This window comes from Orbicella franksi, chromosome 3, assembly GCF_964199315.1.
Source record: "Orbicella franksi chromosome 3, jaOrbFran1.1, whole genome shotgun sequence".
NCBI classification, from domain to species: domain Eukaryota; kingdom Metazoa; phylum Cnidaria; class Anthozoa; order Scleractinia; family Merulinidae; genus Orbicella; species Orbicella franksi.
The window spans coordinates 9322779-9346393 of NC_138147.1; the positions used below are offsets into that span (position 1 = coordinate 9322779).

Genomic DNA, 23615 nt, shown 5'->3' on the forward strand with positions numbered 1-23615 from the left:
TAAGACGAGTTTTAGGTCTAGGGAAAAACGTCTTTATGAAGTTCCAGTATTTACTGATAATGGAATGGACTTATTTTGCCCATTCATTTGTGAGACATGGTGGCTCCGTTTTGGCATTTATACTACGAATATGCGTTTAGTTCAGTTTCTCAATCCCTTAAATTCCATTACCTAAATATCTTAGGGAAACAAAGTCCGATGCATCCTTTAAATCTATCAACCCATTTTTAGTTTAGGATTTTTATCTTAACTTGGGCGCTGCCTCTTGTTGACAGTTTCGTAGAACTGCTAAGAATTTGTCCATGATTTAACTGTGTGTTTATCCGATTAAACTTAGGTTTGTCATCTATAATTAGTTTCTAGTAACACCTAACGTTATTACATTCTAGTGAAAGTTGTATTGTATAATTTTAACTATAGGTTTAGCCTTAGTGTAAAGCTTTGGTTAGCAACAGAAATTGCGTGAGAAACGGCGTATGATAACAATCTTTTAAGCTCTTCGTTGTTAGGTAAAGATAATTAGTTCATGTGTGAGCAATTAAGCATTCGAAAAATACAAAACTAGTCATCGTAAGGAGAGGATTTTGAAGAAGGAAAATTGAACGTGAAACCAGTTGAGACGACCCTCCTGAGAAGAGATAAAACAAGAGAATAAAGAAAAGGCAAGAGTTTAAAAGTAAGGTTACTGAATTAAAATCTTATTGTTGAATTGTTGGCTGTGGAGTACCTCGCTCACTGAGCTAGTTCCCCGAAGGGCGCGCCACTTTCACGCGGTCATCTCAACAGTTATATCAGTAAGCAAAAAATTCACTGTAGGAGGGTCGAAGATATTCACAGCACGAGAGAAAGGGTCAGGTGTTTTCGTTGTGAGTCGAGCGGCAATTTCATCTCTAGGCGAGATACAAGCGTGGCAGTGTCATTTCAAATCGTGTGGGGAAATCATTTGACGTTGTTTGTGATAGAAGGCCATTGAAAATGTAAAATCACTAAGTTGCCGTGAAATGAGCGAGATATGAAACTGAACTGCCCGAGTCACATCAAAGAAATCGCGGCCTGTGAAAACGTGCCCCGAAAACAAACATCGCTTGAGATGTTTACTTACTAGATAACCAGGAAGTGCTTTTTAACGCAACAGTCGTCCCCCTCTTTTAGCTTTAATGGTGTTTGCAGAATACTCAACGCTGTGTTAGAAGTACATTAAGCATTGTTCACATCTGATTGGTGAACAATTAAAACGAGAGGATATAAAAAGCTTTTCCTTTCTTCAAATTATTGTCTTCAGCCTCAACACCCACTGCTGCTAAACAACCGGACAGATCACTACGCAAAATAATTCATTTTATATTCCTTTAACGGAAGACGATGGTATTTTAAAAACGGCCAAACTGTGCGATCCGACTGTACAAAGCTACTTGTCGCCCCCAGCAATGAAAAAAATCAATTTTCTAAACATTAAGAAAGGATTCACTGGAGTAAAGACAACGAGCTTCCAGAAAGTCTATGTACGAGCGTCTGCTTTATTACAGAAGCTTAAGTCCCACAACATAAATATATAAGTTTAAAATCATTATGACACTAGTGATTTAGATCTAAGCAATAGAGCACTTTTTTCCGTGTTTACATAGCCTCATCTAAACAGGGGGAGGGTAGGGAGAATCCGAGACAGTTATGCAAACCCAAGCCGTAGTCGTAGCATAACTCTCGAGAATTCTCCCAGACCCCCGAGTGTTTAGATGAGGCTATGTAAACACGAAAAAAGTGCTGTATTGCTTTTATAAAACAATTCTCAAAAGTACGCGTGAATCTGAAACATCACAACCGTGTTTACGTACTCTCTTCGAAACGCATCCATCGACCAATGAGAGCACGCGTAGTAGCTCAGTTATTTTATAAAACATAATGTACTCCTTTCCTCTTTCTGTATTCCATAACACACGTCAGACGTCGTGCACAGTGATTCAAAGAATGAAACCCTTAAGGTCGGCACACACGGGGGGACTTGTCCCTGCGACTGGTCCCTGCAACTAGTCCCCTGAAGAGTTTACACGAAGAGGACTGGTCGCTGGGACTTGTCCCACGAACGATTCACACGAAGCGTTCTGAGGAACAAGTCGCAGGGACTTGTCCCAAAAATTCAAACTGGTTTGAATTCGTGGGACTAGTCGCAGGGACCAACCTTTGGTCCCTTCTGTTAGATTTTGAGGCAAAAATGGCCACTTCACACGATGGGACTTGTCCCCGCGACTTGTTGCAGGGACTAGTCGCAGGGACTGGTCCCCTCGTGTTTGCCGACCTTTAAGGCTATGTTCACACTTGGTGTCCGAGTACGGTGTCCGAGTACGGTGTCCGAGTACGATTGTCACTGGGTACTAATGTGAACACACCTTTTTTCCAAGTTCTCACACTAGAATTAGGGCACAGTGTCCGTTTACAAAATCTCGAGCCTGTCCTCGGGCACTAAGACGGTACTTGAGTACTTCAAGTACCCAGTGTCTGAACACAACCCTATATTGTGCTGGTGTTCAGGCAACAGTGCTTGGACAAAAAATGTGAACGTTTTTTTTATTTTTAACATCTTGTGCGCATTTTTCATCAAGGAAATGTTGTTAACTGAAAAAAAAAAAAAAAAATTTAACAACAGAAGATTATTGTTTAACAGACAAATGGTACTCGATATAAATACTTACGCCGTTAACTATTGTCATCAGAATTAAAGATTTGGCTTATTATTGGCAAAATAAAAAAATTGAAAATTACTAATCCTACTGAAAATTTAGTTTCATCAAATGTAAGACTTTCTAATAACTTGGCGTTTTACAACGTTTAAGCTCGACAGTGTTCTTCATTTTATAAGAGGGTGCTTTCCAACTGAGTTTATGCGGCCCGAGAAGGTTCTTGCAAAAGTCAAAAGATGATTCGTCGTGTAAGTTTTTGCTAACTGCAGTTGAACCGTTCTTGCTCTAGAAGAAGTATTAATATCATTGTGTCGGAGCTCTAGAGTAATAACTTTTCATTTAAATAGCAAAACTCAATGACAGATGTTTCTGTTACTTTACGGCCGGAGGGTACGAACATGGCGTCTCCATACAAAGCTCTACAAATTTGGGTGCAAAAACTTCTACAAATAACGCGCGAATGAAAAACCGCATAGACCTCAATCTTGACGAGGTTGTTTATATATCAATCTTCTATCATATCCCAGATTCTCGAGTAAATTTATTGAATGGTTACGATTTTTATTTTTGATGGGGTGACAGCTCTGTGCGGTTTTTCATTCGCGCGTTATTTGGAGAAGTTTCTAACCCAAAGCCATGTTTTCCCCTCGGAGGGTGGCCGTTAAGTAACAGAAACATGGAAAATGCATTGGACATGGGCCTGAAAGTGGGCGTGCTTTTCATTGACTTTCGGAAAGCTTTTGACACTGTGAATCATACCATCCTACTAGAAAAGCAAAAAGCCATTGGTATATCAGGTGACCTGTTTTCCTAGATTGATGATTACATGTCTGCACGTAAGCCAAAAGAGGAAATCTCGACGTCTACATGTGCGCTTGACTCTCTTGTTGTGGAAGTTTCGGAATCGCGTCCGGTCTAATTCTCCAGCAATTCCGTGCGACTAGCACTTGTTGTAGTTTGTCCTTCAGCTTCATTGGTGGGACTAGTGTCCTCGAGTTCCTTCAACCATTCTTCTTGACTGTGGGTCGCTCAGAGCCAAAGGATCTTGTTCGATGCTGAACCTGTGGGTTCCACCAGATTTTCGCCTCTCCGACTTCTTCAAAGACGAAAATGGACAAGAAGTTTTCTTGGGTTTTCGTCCTGATTCTTGTGATGCAAGAACCAGATCGAGAGCAGTTCGCGTGCACAAATGAAATATCACACCGCAGTTCGCTTTACATGTGACAACTGGCGGTGAATTTTATTTAGAAGTGTCAACGCGCCGTAAGGTTTAATGAGATTCAAAAATAGTTTTTCTCTTTATCGTAAAAACGTAACAAAGCTTTTCTTACCATTCTTTTTGCAAAATATTTATCTCAGTCTTCTCAATTTGAACAGCAAAAAAAAATATTTTTCGCATTTTTCGTAAAAATTCACCTACCATGATACCTTAAGTCAACCAGAAGTTTCAACTCTAAAAACTGCAGCACAAACAGTCTTCTGATCGACCAAGAATAGATTCTTCTGTCGTTCGAAAGGCGCGAGGGAAACAAAGCACACACGCCATGTCTTCTGGGTAGTGATTGCGCAATTTAGCCATTTTCCCACGTAGGAGACAGCCCCGTTCGCATTTTATGACTGGGTTCGCCTACGGCAACCCAGTAATTAGACGCTTATTTTCTCTTACAGCGGTGTGTCGAAAAGTAATTGGTTTTGCACTTTCTACGCCACACGATTGGCTTAAAAAACTCGCGCCACTTTTTCATCCAATCAGAAGTACAACCAAAACCAATTGTGACGCGTTCGCACGCATTTTCCATGCTTGCGAACTTCCAAAAGTGCGAATTTCCAAAAGTGCGACTGCAAGTTTATTGTTAAATCAGGTATTTAAGGAAAAAACTTCTACGGAATATTGCTTTTGGCATTATTGTGGTTATATCAGAAAGCAAACCATTACTGTAGAAAGGTCAAAGATTTCCACAGTGTAAGGGAAAGAGTCAAGTGCTTTTGCTGTGAGTCGAGCGGCAATTTCATATCTTGGCGGAATACAATCGTTTGTAAAGTCGCTTAGGGGCCGTAAAATTACCGAGATATGAAACCAAATTTATCCAATCACAGCAAATATATCGCCTCTTGTGAAAACGTGCCGAGAAAAAGAAAAACATCGCTTGAGGTGTTTACTTAGTAGATAGCTAGAAAGTGCGATTTATCTCAGTAGTTTTAAGCCTCATTTAGGTGGTAATGCAGTTTGCAATATACTTAACTTTGTGTTAGAAGTACATTAAGCATTGTTTTCTTCTGATGCGTGAGCAATTAAAAAAGGAAATTACCGAGAAGATATAAAAAGCAGTTTCTTTTTTCCGATTATTGTCTTCAACCACAACACCCACTGCTGCTAAATCACTACTCAGATCATATCCCAAAATAAATTCTTTTTATATTCCTTTAACAGAAGTCGATAGAAATTTCAAAACGTGCCAAATTGTGCGATCCGACTTCACAAAGCTAATTGTCGCTTCCAGCCATGCAATAAATCAATAATCTAAACATCAAGGAAGGATTTCGAGAGCAATATACCTGTGTGTCCGCTTATTGATAGAAGCCTGAGCCCCTGTAACATAACAAGATATGAATTTAGAAACTTATTGAGACTAGTGCTTCATAAAACAGTATCTGTCCCATCTGAGTTCAATAACTTAGTTCAGATGTGCACAGTGGTTCGAAGAATAAAACCTTATTTCCTTTTTCTAAATATTGATTGCATTTTTTATCAAGGAAATGCTGTTAATTGAAATTCAGATTTAATTTGAGAACAGATGTCATTAGTGTTTCACAGACAAATGTACTCAATATAAATAATCTTTAGAAGTGGAAAGATCCAATCAGACCAATATTATTTGGGGTCATTTAAAGCGATTTGCAACCGAACACCAAAGATGAGGGGAGAACAGCTTTTACGAAAGGCGATATCAGAATGCAAAGAATACCATTTACCTGAATCGGTGACAAATCCTTTCGAAAACCACGATTTAAAATTTGCGTGGCTTGATAAGTCAATATCTTGGTTGCCTTTCCAAGCAACAGCTACATCGATAAAGCAAACAAACAACGGTTCTTTGAAAAGCGAGTTCAACAAAGTTGGCAAAGGCGCGAGACCAGTGCTACAAAGAAATGACTCGGTGAAAAAATTAATAGCGTCCAAAACACAGGGGATACGACGCTCCTTCTCGGAGAGCTTTAAGCACAGAACTGTAGTGACAGGCTGCAGCACAAACAGTACAGCGAGGGAGGAAATCATCGAAGAAGAACGTCTTGCAGCTGTGTTTGTAAGCGGCGATGAGTACATCTACAATCCGTGCGCGCCAAACAAGCGACGAAAAGCAATTTGCGATCAGATCGAAAAGTGCATCTTGCAAAAGGGTGCGACGTTGAGGTCTTTGAGAAGGGACCTTATAGTTGCGGTCAATTTAACGAACTGGCATCTTCTTTAGAAGGAGCAGGCGCGTGCAACAATAATGCAAAAATGCTATGGCGTGGATACTGAGTAAATGATGATACGGTTTGAAGCTTTACATGTAAATGAAGGGGCGATCCATATACATGCATATACTCTGGGTGGACAAAACTAAGCGTACAAACATTGGATAAAGAGATCTTTCTTTTCTCTCAAAGACACTCGCTTGCCGCTCTCACATAAAATATGCGCCTTTTATCAAAACGGCAACAAACTGAGTCCGTTGGCGAAGCATTGTGGACAGCGCGCCTTTGCTCCACGAGGAGCCTAAAGGTATATCAAGTAAGTATCAAAACGGTCGAAATGTCAAGACTTCGCGCCAAAAGTAAACGGCAGCATTATGGGATACATCAGTGGCTTTTATATATTTTGTTGCTAAAAGTTGGACTTTGCACTGAGATGAGTTCCATTCAATGACATCATAGATGGATTTAGATAACGTGTTGTTGCCAGCCGATTTAGGTCATGTGATGATACATATGGGAGGTTACAATTGTCCTGTTTGTACATACTCCAATGCAATCAGTTGCGTGTGGCAATTTGTACAATTGTAAGGTCGAATCCGTCTATTGACTGAAAAATGTAAGGACGCAGTTATTCATTTATATTATTGTAAATTTGTATGAATATAATTATAGGTTTCACATTTAGTTTCTACTTTGCATCTATTTTGAGATCTTTTTGTTCCATAATATTTTTTCGAAAAATATAACTTCGTTAGTAGATTGATTGAGGCCTAGCCAAACGCTCGCCAAGCCAAGACAGTATAAAACAATCCGTATACCACGCGCGAAAAAAGGCGAACTGTTGCGCAGTCCTAAACGTTGTTCCGGAGAATACTTGAGAATATTGAGATTGGTCCGATGTTTGAAGCACTGTAGCCCTTCGCTATCTCAAGTTCAAGTCGACGAGTAGAAATTCCTCAGATTGGCAAATTGGACTCGGCCCACGGAAATTACTAAGCTTTCATTCTATTTGGTTAGTTACACTCAGTATACAAATTTTTCCTTTGCATATTGATGCTCTAGTTGAAAACATTGTGCAACCATGACGTCTGCAGCTAATGTGTAGTTTGACGAACTACACCGCAATGTTACTGTACCTTAATTACCTATGTAAAAGAACAAAGGAAACGATTAAAGAACTAGCCAAGTTATCGCCCCGTTTGTAGTGTAAATCATGCTGTAGAAACTAAAATAAGACATAACAGAAGCATATCACCCTGATAAGCTTCTGGATATAATAATATAGTAACATGTAATAAGCTAGCTAACTGAGTCTTCCGAGTCTGTCTCTTTTACAGACGCTTTGGTTAGAGTACAAGGTCAGTAAAGGGTTGGGAAATTACAGAACGTGATATTTGAAGCGCCGCCGGGACGACTGTTCCCTGTCTCCCTATGTCCCCTCCCCTTAGGAAACTCTACAAGGGATTGAGACTTCCTACAACTGTACTCTGTAAGAAACAAATGAGAAATAAAAGGGTTCAAAAATGATGTTTGATACGAAGATAATTCGCATTGAACGAAAGGGGAAGTGGACAAACGGTTTGCGCGCTCACACAGGTTCGAGCTCTGGTCAGGGGGCCATTGTGTGCTCGAACAAGACAACTAAATTGCGTTCACGGTGTCTTCCCCCTCCCTCCCCTCCCAAAGTGTTCAAATGGACACAGCCGCCATAGCTTTTGAAAATCGTCAAGGAGAAAACCCTGGGGACGAGGTGGCCCCTTTTAGGATTCGACCGGGAGGTCCATCGTCTTCTCCGCCACGAGTTTCAAAATGACTGCTCGTCGGGGGAGACGCCCCGTGAAAAAAATCTGGGTCAACCCGGTGGAAAATCTTCCAAAAAGTAGACATTTGTATCACGTCACCGAAAGAGAAGAAAATGGCGGCTGGAGTCGACTTCAAATCCACCTTTAACAGGACCACGTGACTGAAAATTGCCAAAAAAGATCACAAAAGCGCGCTAAAAACACATGGAAAGACTCCAAGGTTTGAAACAAATTGATAGAATTTCAAATCCATGCAGACTGTCTTGTATCGCGCTTTGCTTATCTGTGCGTGAAATGTGTTGACGCTTATTCCTGTCTGCAAACGAACCCCTGTGATGAAATGAGTAGTTAGTTCTAATAGCGCGCACACACTGGCAAACTTGACTGATAGCTATTCAGTCTTGTGGTGATTAAAATGCTTTTAGGCAATCAGCTTTTCATTTGAATTAATGCAGCAGATGATATCAAAACTTTTCAAATAGCATTTTCATTCATTTTACTCGCTTTATTCATTGCAAGTCGACCGCGGATATTTCAACGAGCCGACCACGAACTGTTCAATAAATTAGGAAAAAAAGCGTCTTGTTGTCGCAGCGTGACAAGTGGGAGATTTCGAAGTAATTTACACCGACCATTGTCTTCCTTGTAATTAGTTTTAATAATGACTATGTCACAGGGCGAATGCGAACAACTTGTAAATTCTGAACACTGGTTAGACGAATGGAAGTCAAGACGAAGTCGGAGGACCCAGAAAATTCACTCATGAATACTTGAAATGTTTTCATAAAACTATGGATAGAGGCATTCAATCTCGAGGAGAAAAACACCCTGACCTTAAACCTCGAAACTGTACTTCAGTGAAGGGGAGACAAGACGAGAGATCGGAGACTTCATCTTATGTCGTTAACAGCGAAAAATCGAGTAACGACTTGACTGAGAGAGTGGCACCATCTTCTTTCATACCGGCTAATCAAAGAAGAAAACTGTTTAACGGGAGCCTTAAGCTGTCAAAAACCAGATGGGTAAGTATGAGTCACGAAAAACCGTCTAGGAAAAACAGAGTTTTGAAGACGGAAAAGTCCCTGGATGACGCTGCGTTTTTAAAGGAAAAGCGAGGAGGTTCGCATTATTGCGAAAGCTCTTCTGCGATTCAAGAAAGTCCAGAATTGGATACCTTGCCCGAAGAGATTTGTCTCGAGGCGTACTCTGAGACGCCACGAAGGGGAAGCATTTGTGAAGAGCTCGAAAAGGAGATCTTTCAGGGAGGAATCAGCTTGCACAAGATGCGCAAGGCAATGGTGATACAGGAAACACTTAAGGATAGATTTCTGATATGAACGTGGAGTGAAAACACGCTTTATTTTGAAAACAGTCTGTGCTCGACGCAGTGTTGAAAAACGAGGAATAGCAAATACTGTATATTTAGACTTCTGCTACAGGGACGAGCAAAGATGACGGGAAAAAACCGCGATAACGTTGTTTGCTTCTTCCACTGAAAAATTTACACAAAATCTGAAACTTCTAAATTTGAAATAACTATGGCAGCTTGCATCCACATGTCAATCAATACCTTTCACTGGGTTATCTGCAGCTGATATGACGTATTCTGATTAAATAAAAGATGTGGAATAAAGGGGGTGAACTGACTTCATGTATATTCAGAAGGAAGACGATTAAGACAAATCTTTCAAGAATACTTGAACGTTCTTTCTTATCACTATGGATAAAAAAAGCAGAGGGAGAGTTCTACGGACGAATCTGTAATGACGGAGGAATTAAAAAAAAAAAAAAAAGAACTGATCACAAATTAATGCGACACGTTTCTCAATCACAAGACATCTGTCGCAGTTGTTTCTTTATATGTATCAACCATCGGGAAGCAAACGAGACAAGTTGCATATAATATTCAACTCTCTTCAGAAATTGTATAATTTTCCTCCCCCAAAAAGGAAACTGAGAGAATCAGAACCCTTTTTGAGCTTGATCTTGATCAGTGAAGTCAAAAAAGACACGAAAAGATTTTTTGTAGTAAATTTTCTGAACACAGACTGATTTAATTGTTCAATTTACATGAGAACGTCAGATATTAGAATTTGTGATGATCACTTGGGGATGCAGAACAAAAGAAACTCATTGATAAATGCATTCTTCGTGACTTAGAGCACTGTGACTTGGGACAAAAGTTAAATAATGCATGAAAACTTTCGTCCGTCATCAAGATAATATGTTAATTGAAGAAAATCACTACCGTAAGCGAAGATGATCATGAATAACGAATATTAATAAATTGAGGACAAAGCCCAGAGAAAAACTAATCGAGTGTATTGTGCGTGAGTCTCGAATCTCGACAATAAACTGATACTTTTAAGGCTTCACGTATCACGATATATCAGGAAAAACGTTGTTGCAATTAAGGCAGCGTCCACACTTGAACACGTTGCTTTAATTCTACGGCTAGGCCTGTCGTCCACAATAATCTGTCACGAAAACGTTGCTTTTCGAAAACGCTCTTCCAACCCGAGGAATTTGAAAACGCTGGCTTTTTCGTTTTAGCGTGGACGGAAAACATTTTGAAAACGGAGCTGTTCGAGAGCGATGGTGTCGTGATAATCACGTGATTTCCCCGGCTGACAGTTTTCCTCAAACAGTTTTAAGCTGAATCTGAATTTCTGGACGTTTTAGCGTGAGAATGGGCCTGAGATCATGTTTAAATTGTTCATTATTCTCGTCCACAACAATGTCTCAGACACGTGAGAGTGTTCCATTGTATTCTTAACAGCGAGAAGAGAGTTCAAAATATGTCGGGCAGGGGACTATTGTTGACTAAATTCGATTTTATTTTGAGACTGCTGCGACAGTTTTGACAAACCACCTCAGTCGAAACTAAGCAAGGAAAAGGAGGAATAATTATACATCCCTGCCATTGTTACAATTTCCTTTGTTTCAACAAATATGGGTTATTGACTAAGCTTGTTCGGTCAAGATGGCTGGATATTGGCCAAGTTCTTTTTTTGCGAGTTTATGGACCGAGACGGAGTCGAGGTCCATAAACTCGCAAAAAAAGAACGAGGCCAATATCCAGCCATCTTGACCGAACAAGCTTGGTCAATAAAGGATTTATTATACGGCTTTCGGGGAAATTTTTCTTGCGGGACACGGCGGGCAGTCCCGAGCGGGCAAGATAGCTCCATCTTGCCCGCTCGCGGAGCTTGCCATATAATAAGATGAATTATTGACCAGTTTGATACAAAAAACTGAATCTGAACAAAGTGTTCTTCGTATTGTACCAGTGTTCCCAGCTATTATCTAGAGCTCAAACAAGCGAAGGTTCTAAACAAGCTTCAATTACTTAACATGTTCCGAAATGTTTGACTTCCGAAACTTAGGCTTTTGCTATGGCTATATGGATCCCCGAACCACACTGATTTGCGTAACAATTTACCGGCATCTATTTATATATTTGAGTAGAAAGAAGCACTGAAAGGGTTGTCGTTACGTAGGCCGGGCCTTGACCTCGTTATGTACGCATTTATTTCCAAAGGATGTATGAGCGAGCCATTCATAAAGAAGGATAGAAGTGTCGCCACACGAATTCACCACGGGTTAACACCAACCCTTCTCCCTTGCCAACAAAATTCAAGGACTGCTGTTAAAATTCTAGGACCGTTCAAGGCGATAAGCTACCTTACTTCATTTTCAAGGACACAAGGCCCGTGCTAGCCATGCACCGAAGTGATGCGCCTAAAAAAGTAACTGTCACCCTGGCCATGGCTTAGACCCCGTTTCTAATCTCATTAGGCCCATTGATTGAATGTATGTCTGAAATAAATTATATGGGTCAAATGAAGACAAACAATGGAATTGAAAGTGGGACAGACCAGTTTCTAACGAATGTATTTCATGTTTTCACTAGGTGAACATTCTCTGGCGAGGCTCATAAATAACTTAAAATCTCTCGTTTCCTTCCTCTCTAAAATATCTTTCTTGATGTCTGGGTTACATTAAGAGAAATTCAAAAGTTAACTGGCATTATTGTCAAAGCTGGGACTTTGGAAGGCCTTTCACGACTTCTAGCGCTTCTTTGAAAAGTCGCAAGAACATGTCCACATTCTCCGGGTGCGAGTTGTGTCCCATGAATCCTACTCGCCATACCTGAGGAGTGAGAGAAAGCAGGTTAGTAACTACAATACCCCCTCCATTAGGAATAGCTACCTTTTGCCGACATCATACGGGGTATAATGCTTTGGCCCAGAACTCGGAAAATACGCCGGCACGGGTTTGAAGCGGTACTTGAAGATATCTCTTGGATTATTTTCGCAATCAAACTTCACAACTAGTAAAGTAGCGACCGTGGAATTTCCTCTGATACCCATACAACTGCAAGGGGTAGAAATCTGATCAAAGTAGCACTTATTGGAATAGCCTGGGCGTCAATTTGAAGGAGGGCGCTTCTTGGAATAGGCTCAGTGCTCACTTAAGCGGCATGTGTGTAGCAGAAATGCAGAGTATGCACTGGGTAAACTGAATACTTCATATATTCTGCATCCGATCCATATATCAATCATATCTAAGTACATCACCTTTCCAACTGTAGGACCAATACCTCCTACAAGTTCAACCTTGTGCCTAGTGAATAAAAACACCACGCCTTTACCTTTTTGTTCACTTGCTCAAGAAAAAAAAAGGAATTACCAGAAATACAGGAGGCAGCGTGGCCGAGTGGCTAGGGCGCCGGACTTGAAATCCGGAGGTCGCGGGTTCAAGTCCCGCTCTGACCACTAAGCTGGAGTTGTTTCTCGGTAGACCCTTGTTAAGCTTCTCGGTCATGTTTGTAAATAGCCAAATGGTCTGCCTCCCGCCAGTTGGGATTTTTAAGCCTATTATGGTTAGTTGATATATTTGTTTCTTTCAGTTTAAGTGGCATGCCTGTGAACTAGCTAGGTGTAGCTAAGCGCATTGACCACTACAAACAACAACATTTGAACATTTTTCGAACGAAATCCACCCACAGTGACTACTAAAAGCGACTAGTGAACGCTACATGCGGGACAGCAGTAATTTTTCATGCGACGGTAGTTCAGAAGGAAGAATGAGAGAAACCAAGTGACTTTTCCTCCCAGGTTAGTGACTTGTGAGATATTCCCAGGTATACCACGAGAAACCATTGAATAACAAGTATAAATGTATTCTGTATTTCTCTTTGAAGACACGCTTTTAAAAAAAAAAAATTGTTCAAAACAATTTTCTTTATCTGTACGAAGTGTCTCATGTATGAGGTTCCTTATTAACATCCACTTAGAAAGCAGGACCTATCTGTTAAAAAAATCTTGTTTCCAGAAGAATATACTTAACCAATATATATGCCAGTTCATACACGGGTTATTGCACACCTTTTCATGAGATATTGTGGGACAGCCTTCCAATCTGGTAATCCTTCAGGAATGAGAATACTTGTGACTGTTGGAAGACGTAGAGCCTATGTCACAGAGAGAAAAGAAATAGAAATTAATTCATATATGAATCAATGAAAGAAAAAAAAACAAAAAAAAACAGAAAGAAAGATATGCATCACAATTAAATAAGCTAATTATGACTACCCCTACAATCGGCGACAAAATTGTTGACATATCGATCGACCCTTTTAATCCCCTATTTCGTCACTGCGATCCCTTTTTGCCCTCCTAGGTTGTCCTTTCAGCCCTCTCCCCCCCAAACAATGTTGTGTGGCAATTGCTGTGACCTTGAGCTACAAACAAGCACCATTGAATGAGCGAGCGGGGTCTTTTCCACAGTTTATTGCGCGATATAAAGAGTGGTGTTATTTGGTGCACTAACAGTACTATTGAAAGACAATGTGTCATCTAATTATGTCGCCCATTGTAGCTTTTTCTTTTTCTTTTTTCTTTTTGTTTTTTTTTGAAGACTTGACCTTTTGGAAAATCAAGTCGACTAAAAAAATGTATAATTCAATGAGAACTTTACATACCTTATCTTTAACAAACATCCTTAGTCCCATCCTTTCAATCCCAGTCCAGAGATGTTCAATAGTTTTACGATGTCTTTTCCATGAATTCTCAAGTCCCTAATGAACAGATGTCAAAGCTGAGGTTATAAGTCACAGTGTTAATTTTACCTTTTGTACTTACTGAGGGACTTGATAATTTTGGCAAGATCTTATTAAGTTCCCCTTAGCTACTAGGTCTAGTAAAACAAGTACCAGACACCTGTTTTTGGCATTCTTGCAAACATGTTAACGACTTCAATGTTATGACCAGCTTATTATTAAGCAATAGACCACAAATTTTTATGGTTTGTAGGCTGATAAACCACGTGGGATGTTGGAAGAATTCTTAAATCACGAGCCGCAGGCGAGTGATTTACGATTCTTCGACTGCAATCTACAATCTGCAACATGCAATCAACCAAGCCCATAGCTTGTGCAGAGGACTTTGTGGCTGTAGTCCTTCCCACACATACAGCTGTACAACCCATGATACAAGTGAATATAAAACAGATCTTAACTTTGAACTGCGGATCCTGTGCTCTGAGGAAAGCTGGAGCAAAAAGGAACGAGCCAAGATAGTAAAATAGCAGAACAGGTACTGAATGCGTGCAGAGTAGTATTTGCAAACTAAGGCTTTGACTGTGTTGTGTGCTTATCATACTAGTACCTCCTCAGCTATCTGTGCCAGGCTTTCTCTCAAAGCATAAACCAGACTTACTGCTCCTGTGTGGTGATATCTAAACAGAAACAGTAATTAGGTTTAACACATTTAATTTATACCCAAAATTAACGATCATATGCCAATATTATAAAAGGTAGGCCTTTTGCAACAGTTGGTGAGGTGACTGATAATTTCTAAACTTTTAGCTACAGTTATATGAATTTCAGAACTGGAAAGATCACGGTTTAAATAGCCAGAGCACCAATTTTCAAACCACTGCCCTTTAGTGTAAGTTTAAGATGAAATGACGATTTAAATTATGCAAAATTAGAAGGTTTTTGTATGGAAACGAGGAGCTTTACCCTTCAGAGATCTTTTCCGCTATTAATCAATACAAAAGATAATTGCTGGCATATAACTATAGGAGATACAAAAAGGGATGAACTATTAGCAAGAGTAGGGCAATTCAGGATCTCAAACCGAAAGGCAAAGAGTTTTTGGCAGTTTGAGAACACGCAAAATTACAAGCAGGATTTGTACGGAAAACCACTGGAGCATGACTGGAGGGCAAGGCGACTTCTTCCATAACAAATTCTTGTAAATTCTCTACCGTCCATAAAAACTCGCTCTGAAAGAATATAAACCTGAAAATTTGCATGTAATCTTCTTTGTCAATGTTCTTTCCATTTCTGATAACATCTTCCATTATCAGTATGTTCTTGAAAGGCACGTCATGCGACCAACTGTTGCAAAATGCCTATTATCATGAGACATGGATTAACCTGAGTAAGAAATTATATTGATTTACCTTAGAATATGAAAATTTATTATAAATAGTATGAAGTATTTCTCCTGTTTGTAATAGTCAATAAATATTGAAAACAATTAGGGATGGTCTAAAAGAGTACTGTCAATCAGTCACAGAAAACAACTGAGATCAAAAGTTTGCTGTCTACCTTCTTGGCCCACCATCACAACCCCAGTAATTCCCCAGTTCTTTTATGTCCAGGTAAAAAGATGCCACTTTGGTTTTCCGGCTGTTTACCTTAGCACTGAACAAAGCAAAAAGAAGCAACATAGGTTAAGTTCATTTCATGTTCAGCTAAAAGAAGAAGTCGGGTTTCATTCCTGATTGTGTTTCCAAGTCTCGTGAAACAGTAATGCCTAAGTTCTTCCATGTACTATATAGCCTAGGAGTTAGTTTCCTGACATATTTACTGGCAGCTGCCTGAAAGGGAAATATCTACTAGAAAGAGCGGGAAAACCTGAGAATGCAAGGAAAAGCCATATTTCTGTGCTTAAGTATTTAAATATTTAAAAAATTCAACAGTGAATAAGGCTTAACTTAATAACATAAACATTTTGATTGACAGTGGACACAGTTACGGCCTGAATCTTGCAAATCTTGTATTTCTAATTCCTGACTTTTCAATATTTGTCAAGCCAAATCTTAAATCCTCAAATCTTGAATTTTCATTATTTGGTGACACTTTGAATACTTTTCCAAATCTTCAACTTTCAATATTTAGCAGGGCAAAGCTTTAACATCCAAATCTTGAATCTTCAATATTCAGCAGACAAAATCTTGAAGTTCAAATCTTGAATTTTCAATGTTTGGCAGGCCAAGTCTTGAATTATCGAATTTTGAATTCTCACTATTTGGCAAGCCAGATCTTGAATACCCAAATCTTAAATTTTCAATGTTTGACAAGCCAGATCTCGAATATCCAAATCTTGAATATACAAATTTGACAAAGCCAGATCTTGAATAAAAAAATATATTAAATTTTCAATATTTGACAAGCCAGATCTTGAATATCCAAATCTTGAATTTTCAAAACTTGGCAAGCCAAGCCATGGGTCTTGCAAAATTGTTGACAAATTTCAAGGGTCTTGCAGTCTAATTTTTTAAAACACTTTGAAGTCTGGTCTTGAAATTTAAAAAATCCCAGGCTCACAAAGAAAAATGCTAGTTTTGCCTTCGAGCAAAGTGTAGCATTTACCATTCACCACCCCTGATAATCTGAGGATAATCTCATCATCAGGTTAACATCTACATTGTGCTGTGTTGCAGTGGTTTGGTAAAAGCATCGTTAAAGGTCTTATACTTAGTTAATATAAACTTTGAATTTGATCAGACCAGCAGAGATGCCCATGGAAATACATCATCAGGAGCACACATTACTTCAGAACACCTCTCGCTCAATCTACATGTAAGTATCTCTTTATTTCAGGCATTGCTGCTCCAAGGATGACACTTACATGGCTCTGGGACTGAAAGTAATTGGTGCAATTCCAGGAGGTGCTCCAAGACACTTCTGAGAACCTGAATAGACACAGTCTAGGTCCCAGTCATCAGTGAAGAAAGGTGTTCCACCAAGGGAAGCAACAGTGTCCACAATTATTAAGCAATTATGCCTGCAATCAATAATCACATAAATAAGAAATTCTAGTAATCAGAGGAGAACTGAAAAGTAACTTACTTAGAACCTTAAGGCTTCACAAGCCAGCACTCAACTTCAGATTTTGTTGTACAGAGTTGGCAGTTGGAATGTCCATTGGTACTACCCTACTTGGAATGCCAACTCATCACAGCTTCCCATATCACAGTGATGGTAAAGCACCTTACCTAAGAAAACAACTCACAACGACTTAGGGGTCAATTGATCTAGAATCAAAGCCGATAAAGTACCATGCACACTGTTATGCAGGCATTGTATGTGACTTCTATTAGACAGTTTCACTTACTTACTTCCTTTCATTCCGTAGAGGGGTGAGGACAAGTCAGGCCCTATTAGGGGTTTTTGCGATACAAGATATTTAATAGGCAGGATATGTTTGGGAAAAATTAATGGGATATGGGATATTAAGTTCAGATAAAATGGGATACTCCAATAAAAAGGGAGAAACAATGACTAAGAATGGTGTGAATATGTCAACTCAACTACATAGCAATATTTAATGGTGAGCCACTGAGGGGATGGCAAGTGTTGAATGATGACAAAAACAATGGCTAAAAGAGCTAGGCAAAACACAGATCTGTATAAAATTGCTTTTTTAATTCTAATCAACAATGATTTAGATAAACATATACAGGCAAAAACTAACGATGGATAAATCTGACGTTTCGGCGACATCTTGGCGCCATTGTCAAGGGAAACTAATTACGACCGTGTTTAAATGTACAATCAGACTCAGTTCGCGCTAAAGTCTTTGTCTAACTTATGCAAATTAGAAACTCTGAACTCTTAGTTACTCTTGAAATCGCATATTTAATTAGTTTCCCTTGACAATGGCGCCAAGATGTCGCCAAAACGTCGGATTTATCTATCGTTAGTTTTTGCCTGTATATATTTTTTAATTCTGTGATGGACAATTTGGTTTTAATAACAGATCATTTGCTTTTCATTTAGCTGGGAAGTACTCTATCAAAGGATCAGTGACACCAGGAACACAGTGCCAACAGCAGCCTAAATGATACCTTATACAGTTGGAGATCCAGACCTTGAGCTAAGGAAGTGGGGGGGGGGGGGGAGGGCTTGCCCTGCTGGCTTCTCTTCCTTCTGCGATTCTTTTTTACCCAAAATAAGTGGAGGCCCTGGGCCCCCCAGGCCCCTCCCCTAGATCTGCCACTGCGATATAAGAAGGAGAACCTCAAAAACCATCATGATACTTTATCCCACAACACATACCCAGGGGTTTTATGAACGTTTTCAGCAGGAGGGCAACAGGTTTTCACAGGGGGGGGGGGGGGGGGGGGGCAATATGTTCTGAACTGAACTTCTTGATAAGAAAAACTTTCCTCTGGAAAGTCAAACTAGGTGGGCAAAATCATCCGCACAGCTGGTCAATTTGCCCAGTGCCACACCTTAATGAAACCCTTGCCTACCTATAAAGCCTTTCTAAAGACTGATCTTACAAGTTTTGTTTCTTAGCTCACCTGTGGCACAAAGCTCCAATGCCATCCAGTGGCTGACATATTCCTGAGGAAGACTCACTATGAACAAGAAACAGCACTGACGGGTTGTGTTCTTTGAGACCCTTACAAAGAAAATAACAGTTTACAATGATAAATTATTAGCAAAATAGAATGAATCTTAGAAACAATTAAAATAGATTCTTAAACTCACAAATGCATTGCTACTAAGCATTGTCTCAAATAAATAAAGAAAGGGTGAAGTAAACAATACAGGTCATAATCCTGATTACTTCACATATTCAAAACCCACCATAAAGCCTCATTTGACTACAGTTCAACCCCTATTAAACAGCCACCCTCAGGGAAATGGATAGTGGCCACTTAAAAGGGATTGGCTGCTTAACAGAGGTAAAAAGAAAAGAAAAGCCCTAATGGAGACTTTGATTACTGACCGCCTTACAGGGGTGGCCATTTAATAGGTGGCCACTTAATATGGGTTGAAATTTTCTGTATGCAAAACTTCTGTTGCCTTTGTGCTGTTTTAACATGAGTATTTTTCATTTTTGTTACTTTCAGGGCATTTGCTTATCATAAAAGTTATTTACAATTTGTGTTTTCAGAGGAAGGATTGGCATAAAGGCTATTCATAAAGCCATATACTAAATCTCTCACCTGTTCAATTTCACCATACGTATGATATCCTCCAGGTGACTTTTCAAGTACTCTTACATCACATCCTTAAAGGTAAATTTGTACTAATACCTCAAGCAACTCTCACGCTTCTTTCAGGGTGTCTGGAAAACCCGAATAGCGAATAGCGAATAGTTGGGAATAGCGAATAGCAAATTGCAGACATAATGCGAATAGTCTTGAATAGTGGTGAACAGTTGTGAATAGTGACAAATAGATCAATAGTCACTGCTTTTGCTCAGCACTGATCAGGATTCATTGAAATTGATCATGTGGAGCAATAGCGGTTATCCATGGATACTGATATATTTGACCAAGCACGTTCTGTGAAAAAATAATATTATACAAATGTGAGGCAAGTTGTCTGTGATTAGTTTATCAACTGAAAAGACACAAATGAGCTGCTCTGATAACTGACAACAACATTTAAGCTATATCTTGCGTTAATTAATTATCCAAATAAGCAACAAAATTTCAGTGAATTTATAATACCTTTTCTTCACAGGACTCAGGCTAAGGCTGTCCATCAGCAACATTTAGAAAACAGAAAACACAAGGATAACATAATAAAGATGTATAATTTACACTTCTGCAGCGGTAAAAACAGACGAAATTACGTTTAGAAACACCCTTTTTCCTGATAAGCATCTATGCTTTTAAGCGGGAAAATCACATCCCACATTGCTGCAAGGTTGACTACAAGGTACTGGGTACCAAATTTCTGTCATTTGTCACTATTCCCACCCCCCCCCCCCCCCCCCCGGCCCATTTGCCTCTAATCACGACTATTAGTAAATATTTGTGGCTGTTTGCCACTATTCGCACTATTCAAGACTATTTGCACTATTTGCTATTTGGGACTATTCGCTATTTGTGACTATTCGCTATTTGCTATTTGGGTTTTTCCAGAAACCCCTTCTTTCATGCTCACCAAACTGCACAACTGCATCATAACTCAATGATGCATGCTGAAGTATGAACATTTGTTAATATTTTTCATATATATCTTGCAAAGCACATGCACATCCATTCATTGCACAAGGGATACTGGACAGGGCTTTAAGCCATATCTGCTGCAGAGTTTCAATGGCTTTTCATGCCAATTGTGAACAAAATTATACAAGACAATGTGGTTGAAATTTGCTATTGTTTGAAATATTTCAAACCAATTTAGTTTTCACAAGTGTTTGATAGTGCAGCCATATTTTCCTATGCAAGCCTGCTAGCTTGATCGTCTGCATCTTCCAGAATCACTGAATAGTTCAGATTGTTTCAAATTGCCTAAGAGTTTTCAAATCATGGGTTAGCTCATTTGTAGTTGCTGTGTATTTTTACAATATTGTTAATGCTTGGTTTAATATGAATAAATCGAAACAAAGGGTTCAATTGAATAAATCGAAACAAAGGGAAATAAAATTCAAGCTAGTTTTAACTTTAAAATCAAACCAAAATTTATCATACAAAATTGTAAAGATCAAAATTTAAATCTAGCATTTGCTAATTTGTTTTTGCAAAACAAAAAAAAAATTTATAATAAGGTAAATTTCATCATTAAAATACGCTGTGGCTATATGACTGGCAGGCAGTCAAGGTTTTAGATATAACTAAATGACGGGCAGTGGGACTTAAAAATTTTTTATGAAGTAAAAAGGACATTCATAGAACAATGTAACAGGTGTCCCCAAGAGGCATCGAAGCCGGGATGACCGCATTGCAAGCAATACTCATGATCATTGCACCACCGATACCGACTGGGATCATTAGGAATATTTCAAGTATATATCGTGTTACCCTTACCATCATTGACAGGCTAACCAGAGAGCTATTCCAACTAACCTGAGTGCTATTCAGGCTAACCAGAGTGCTTTTTAGGCAAACCCGAGTGTTTTTTACGATAACCAGAGTGCTTTCTAGGCTAACCGGTGTGCTATTTAGCCTAAACTACAAAAATGTTTTGACTGCCGGTCAATTACTCTATTTAAAACCTTGACCGGCTGCCAGTCATTTAGACTCTTCGTTACTAATAGTAAATTATAATCTAAACAAAAAGAATTTATTATGTGATTATGAAAATAATAACAACTACAAATTATTCCAAAAACTCCAATAACTCTTTTGACTCTCAAGAAAACTTATGAATTTTTTCAGAATAACTGAAACCTAACATTTTATTTTCGAGGTTTCCTAAGACACGTGTCACGATTTAATTCGTTTATGGCAGACCGTGAGCTAGCTTTTTCAAGTCTCACCTTGCCGTCCAGCAATTTCTCGAGCTCTCGAACCCCACAAGCCATTAACACACACTAGAATGCGTTCTCCTCGTTCGACAAGGTTCATGATCGAAGCTTCCATCGCCGCATGCCCTGCACCGGTGATAGCAAGTGTATATTCGTTACGAGTCTGAAACACGTACTGAAGACCGGCTTTTGTTTCGTCCATTATCTTACAAAACTCTGGGTGCAGATGCCCTAACAGTGGCATAGCAGATGCATTGTAAGTCCTCATCGATGGATTTGCCGGGCCAGGCCCTAAGAGAAGCACATTTGGTACAGACAGGGGTACAAGCAACTGTCGTGGTACGGATATTTTTGTCTTCCATTCCGCCATCTTGGCTTCGTGGATTACGCAATAGCATTTGGAACGAGGAGGAATGGGTACTTCTGTCCTGTCTGGGGGCCTTGGCACGAGGAAATTTTAAAGCTCTTGTAAAGGGAAAAACATGAGATATGGATTGATTGGCTAGATTCTTGGACTTGAAAAGAAGCGACTGTTTGATTTATTCGATTACAGCACCTACAGAGCTCAAGCCACATACTCAAAAAGAGAACAGAATTCTGACCGGAACTGACATTTGCATTTTCGCTATAAGGTACTTTTTTTTTTTACTGTAAACTCTCCGTGCAAGCAACTTTTAGATCTCTTGAAGGTCTGTTGGTGATTTGGTCGAGCGGCTTTAGTTACAAATCAATTAGAGGGTATTCTCGGGAGGGAAAACAGCGTTAAAGATCTTATTTTATAGTCCAAGCATGTAGAGCGCCTAGGGCGGATCCAGGATTTGATGAAGGGGGGTTCGGAGAATTTTCCGTCGAAGGTGGACCCTTCTAAGGGGTCCGAGGCATGCTTCACTCCCCCCCCCCTCCCCCCGCCAAGACTTATTTAGGTTCTCGGAATCCTAATTTAAAGCGTGTTGACGGATGACTGTGGTTGTTTAATATCTTTGAAATCATCTCTGTTTTGAGCTATTTAAACAAGAACTACGCTTATAAATTAGGTATTTGCAATAATGCTTACCCTCCTGATGACGTAGGAACTAGCCGACCGAAAAAAGCGATTAATTCGCTGCTGTCTTTTCGACACAACTCACGGACTTCAAATTAAACCCTGAATCCTAAGAGAAAAGTGGTTTTCCTTGGACTTTCGTGCGCCGCTGGCAATCGAAATCTTTGTGAACGATTACACAACACAATGGTGAGCTGATTAACAAAGAGGCTCAGCTTCTGGCCTAAGCTACGGCGCTTAACATGTGATATCTGTCGATAGAAAAACTGTCACTTTTGGCGCCATGTAGAATTTGACAGAAGCATGAATCACGTGTTATTTTACCAAATAGGCAAATAAAAAAAGAAAGTGCTTAAATAAAACGGATTTTAGGCATTTAAAACCAGGAAAAGACTCAATATGATTTTCACGCTTTTCAAGCTAGTCCTTTTTTCAGAAGATAAAATATTTGTTAGCGATGTTTGCCCACAAAGGTTCTCGTCAGAAACGGCACGTATTTAAGCAATCTTTCATCTCATTTAGGGGGTTCGACCGAGCCACCCCTGGATCCGACCCAGCGCGCCAATCAATCACATATATTTCTCCGAAGGGACTGTTTTTAGCGGGCTCTAACTCTGCCGGCTAAAAGAGACAGGTTTTCGGTGCGGAGGGGGGTGGGGGGGAGGGAAGAATGATTTTTTTTGCCGCTCTTGGGTAAAGCTAACGAACAACCACTAGACGTGCAGTGCTCAAAGAACCCAGTTTTCTCTACTTCACCACCCTCGACACCCTCGCCACTCTCCACCCACGTCACTCTAGCATTGCCATCCTCGTAAAAGTGGAGAGGGCGGCAATGGTGACCAAGGTTAAAAGGGTGGCCGGTGGCAAGGGTGGGTTTCAAGGGTTCGGAGGATCTTGGCTAGCTTGGCCGTGAGATGTCAAATGTTGTACTCAGTCTTATAAAACTCCCTCAGGTACGGAGGTAAGAGAAATTAAAAAGCCTTCCAATTGCTGGTTGCGAGTCTCTTCTTTCATCATCAGTAACAGGGGTTTAAGGTCACTCCCCAGTATTGCATTGCGCATCCCTACTTGCGCATAATTTCACGCATAATTAGCGCGCGCGCATTAAAAATTGGCGGCTTTTTCT

The 23615-nt window shown here is 39.8% G+C and overlaps 2 protein-coding genes and 1 non-coding gene across 3 annotated transcripts; 2 read left to right on the plus strand and 1 right to left on the minus strand.

The window, feature by feature from the left end:
* Window positions 1–6930: 6930 nt before the first annotated feature.
* On the plus strand, window positions 6931–11139 carry LOC145481193 (uncharacterized). Its single transcript, XM_081459621.1, has one exon. The coding sequence runs from the start codon at window positions 8728–8730 to the stop codon at window positions 9271–9273; it is 546 nt and encodes a 181-aa protein (XP_081315747.1). The 5' UTR covers window positions 6931–8727; the 3' UTR covers window positions 9274–11139.
* Window positions 11131–22779, minus strand: LOC145481175 (alanine--glyoxylate aminotransferase-like). The gene is made up of 10 exons (XM_081459601.1): window positions 21460–22779; window positions 19193–19257; window positions 18542–18642; window positions 16864–17019; window positions 15558–15653; window positions 14608–14677; window positions 13923–14018; window positions 13327–13412; window positions 12517–12562; window positions 11131–12088 (listed from the first exon to the last, which is right to left on the minus strand). The coding sequence occupies exons 1-10, from the start codon at window positions 21815–21817 to the stop codon at window positions 11972–11974; spliced, it is 1191 nt and encodes a 396-aa protein (XP_081315727.1). The 5' UTR covers window positions 21818–22779; the 3' UTR covers window positions 11131–11971.
* On the plus strand, window positions 12642–12714 carry Trnas-uga (transfer RNA serine (anticodon UGA)). Its single transcript has one exon. It is a non-coding gene; the product is annotated as a tRNA-Ser (tRNA).
* Window positions 22780–23615: the final 836 nt, after the last annotated feature.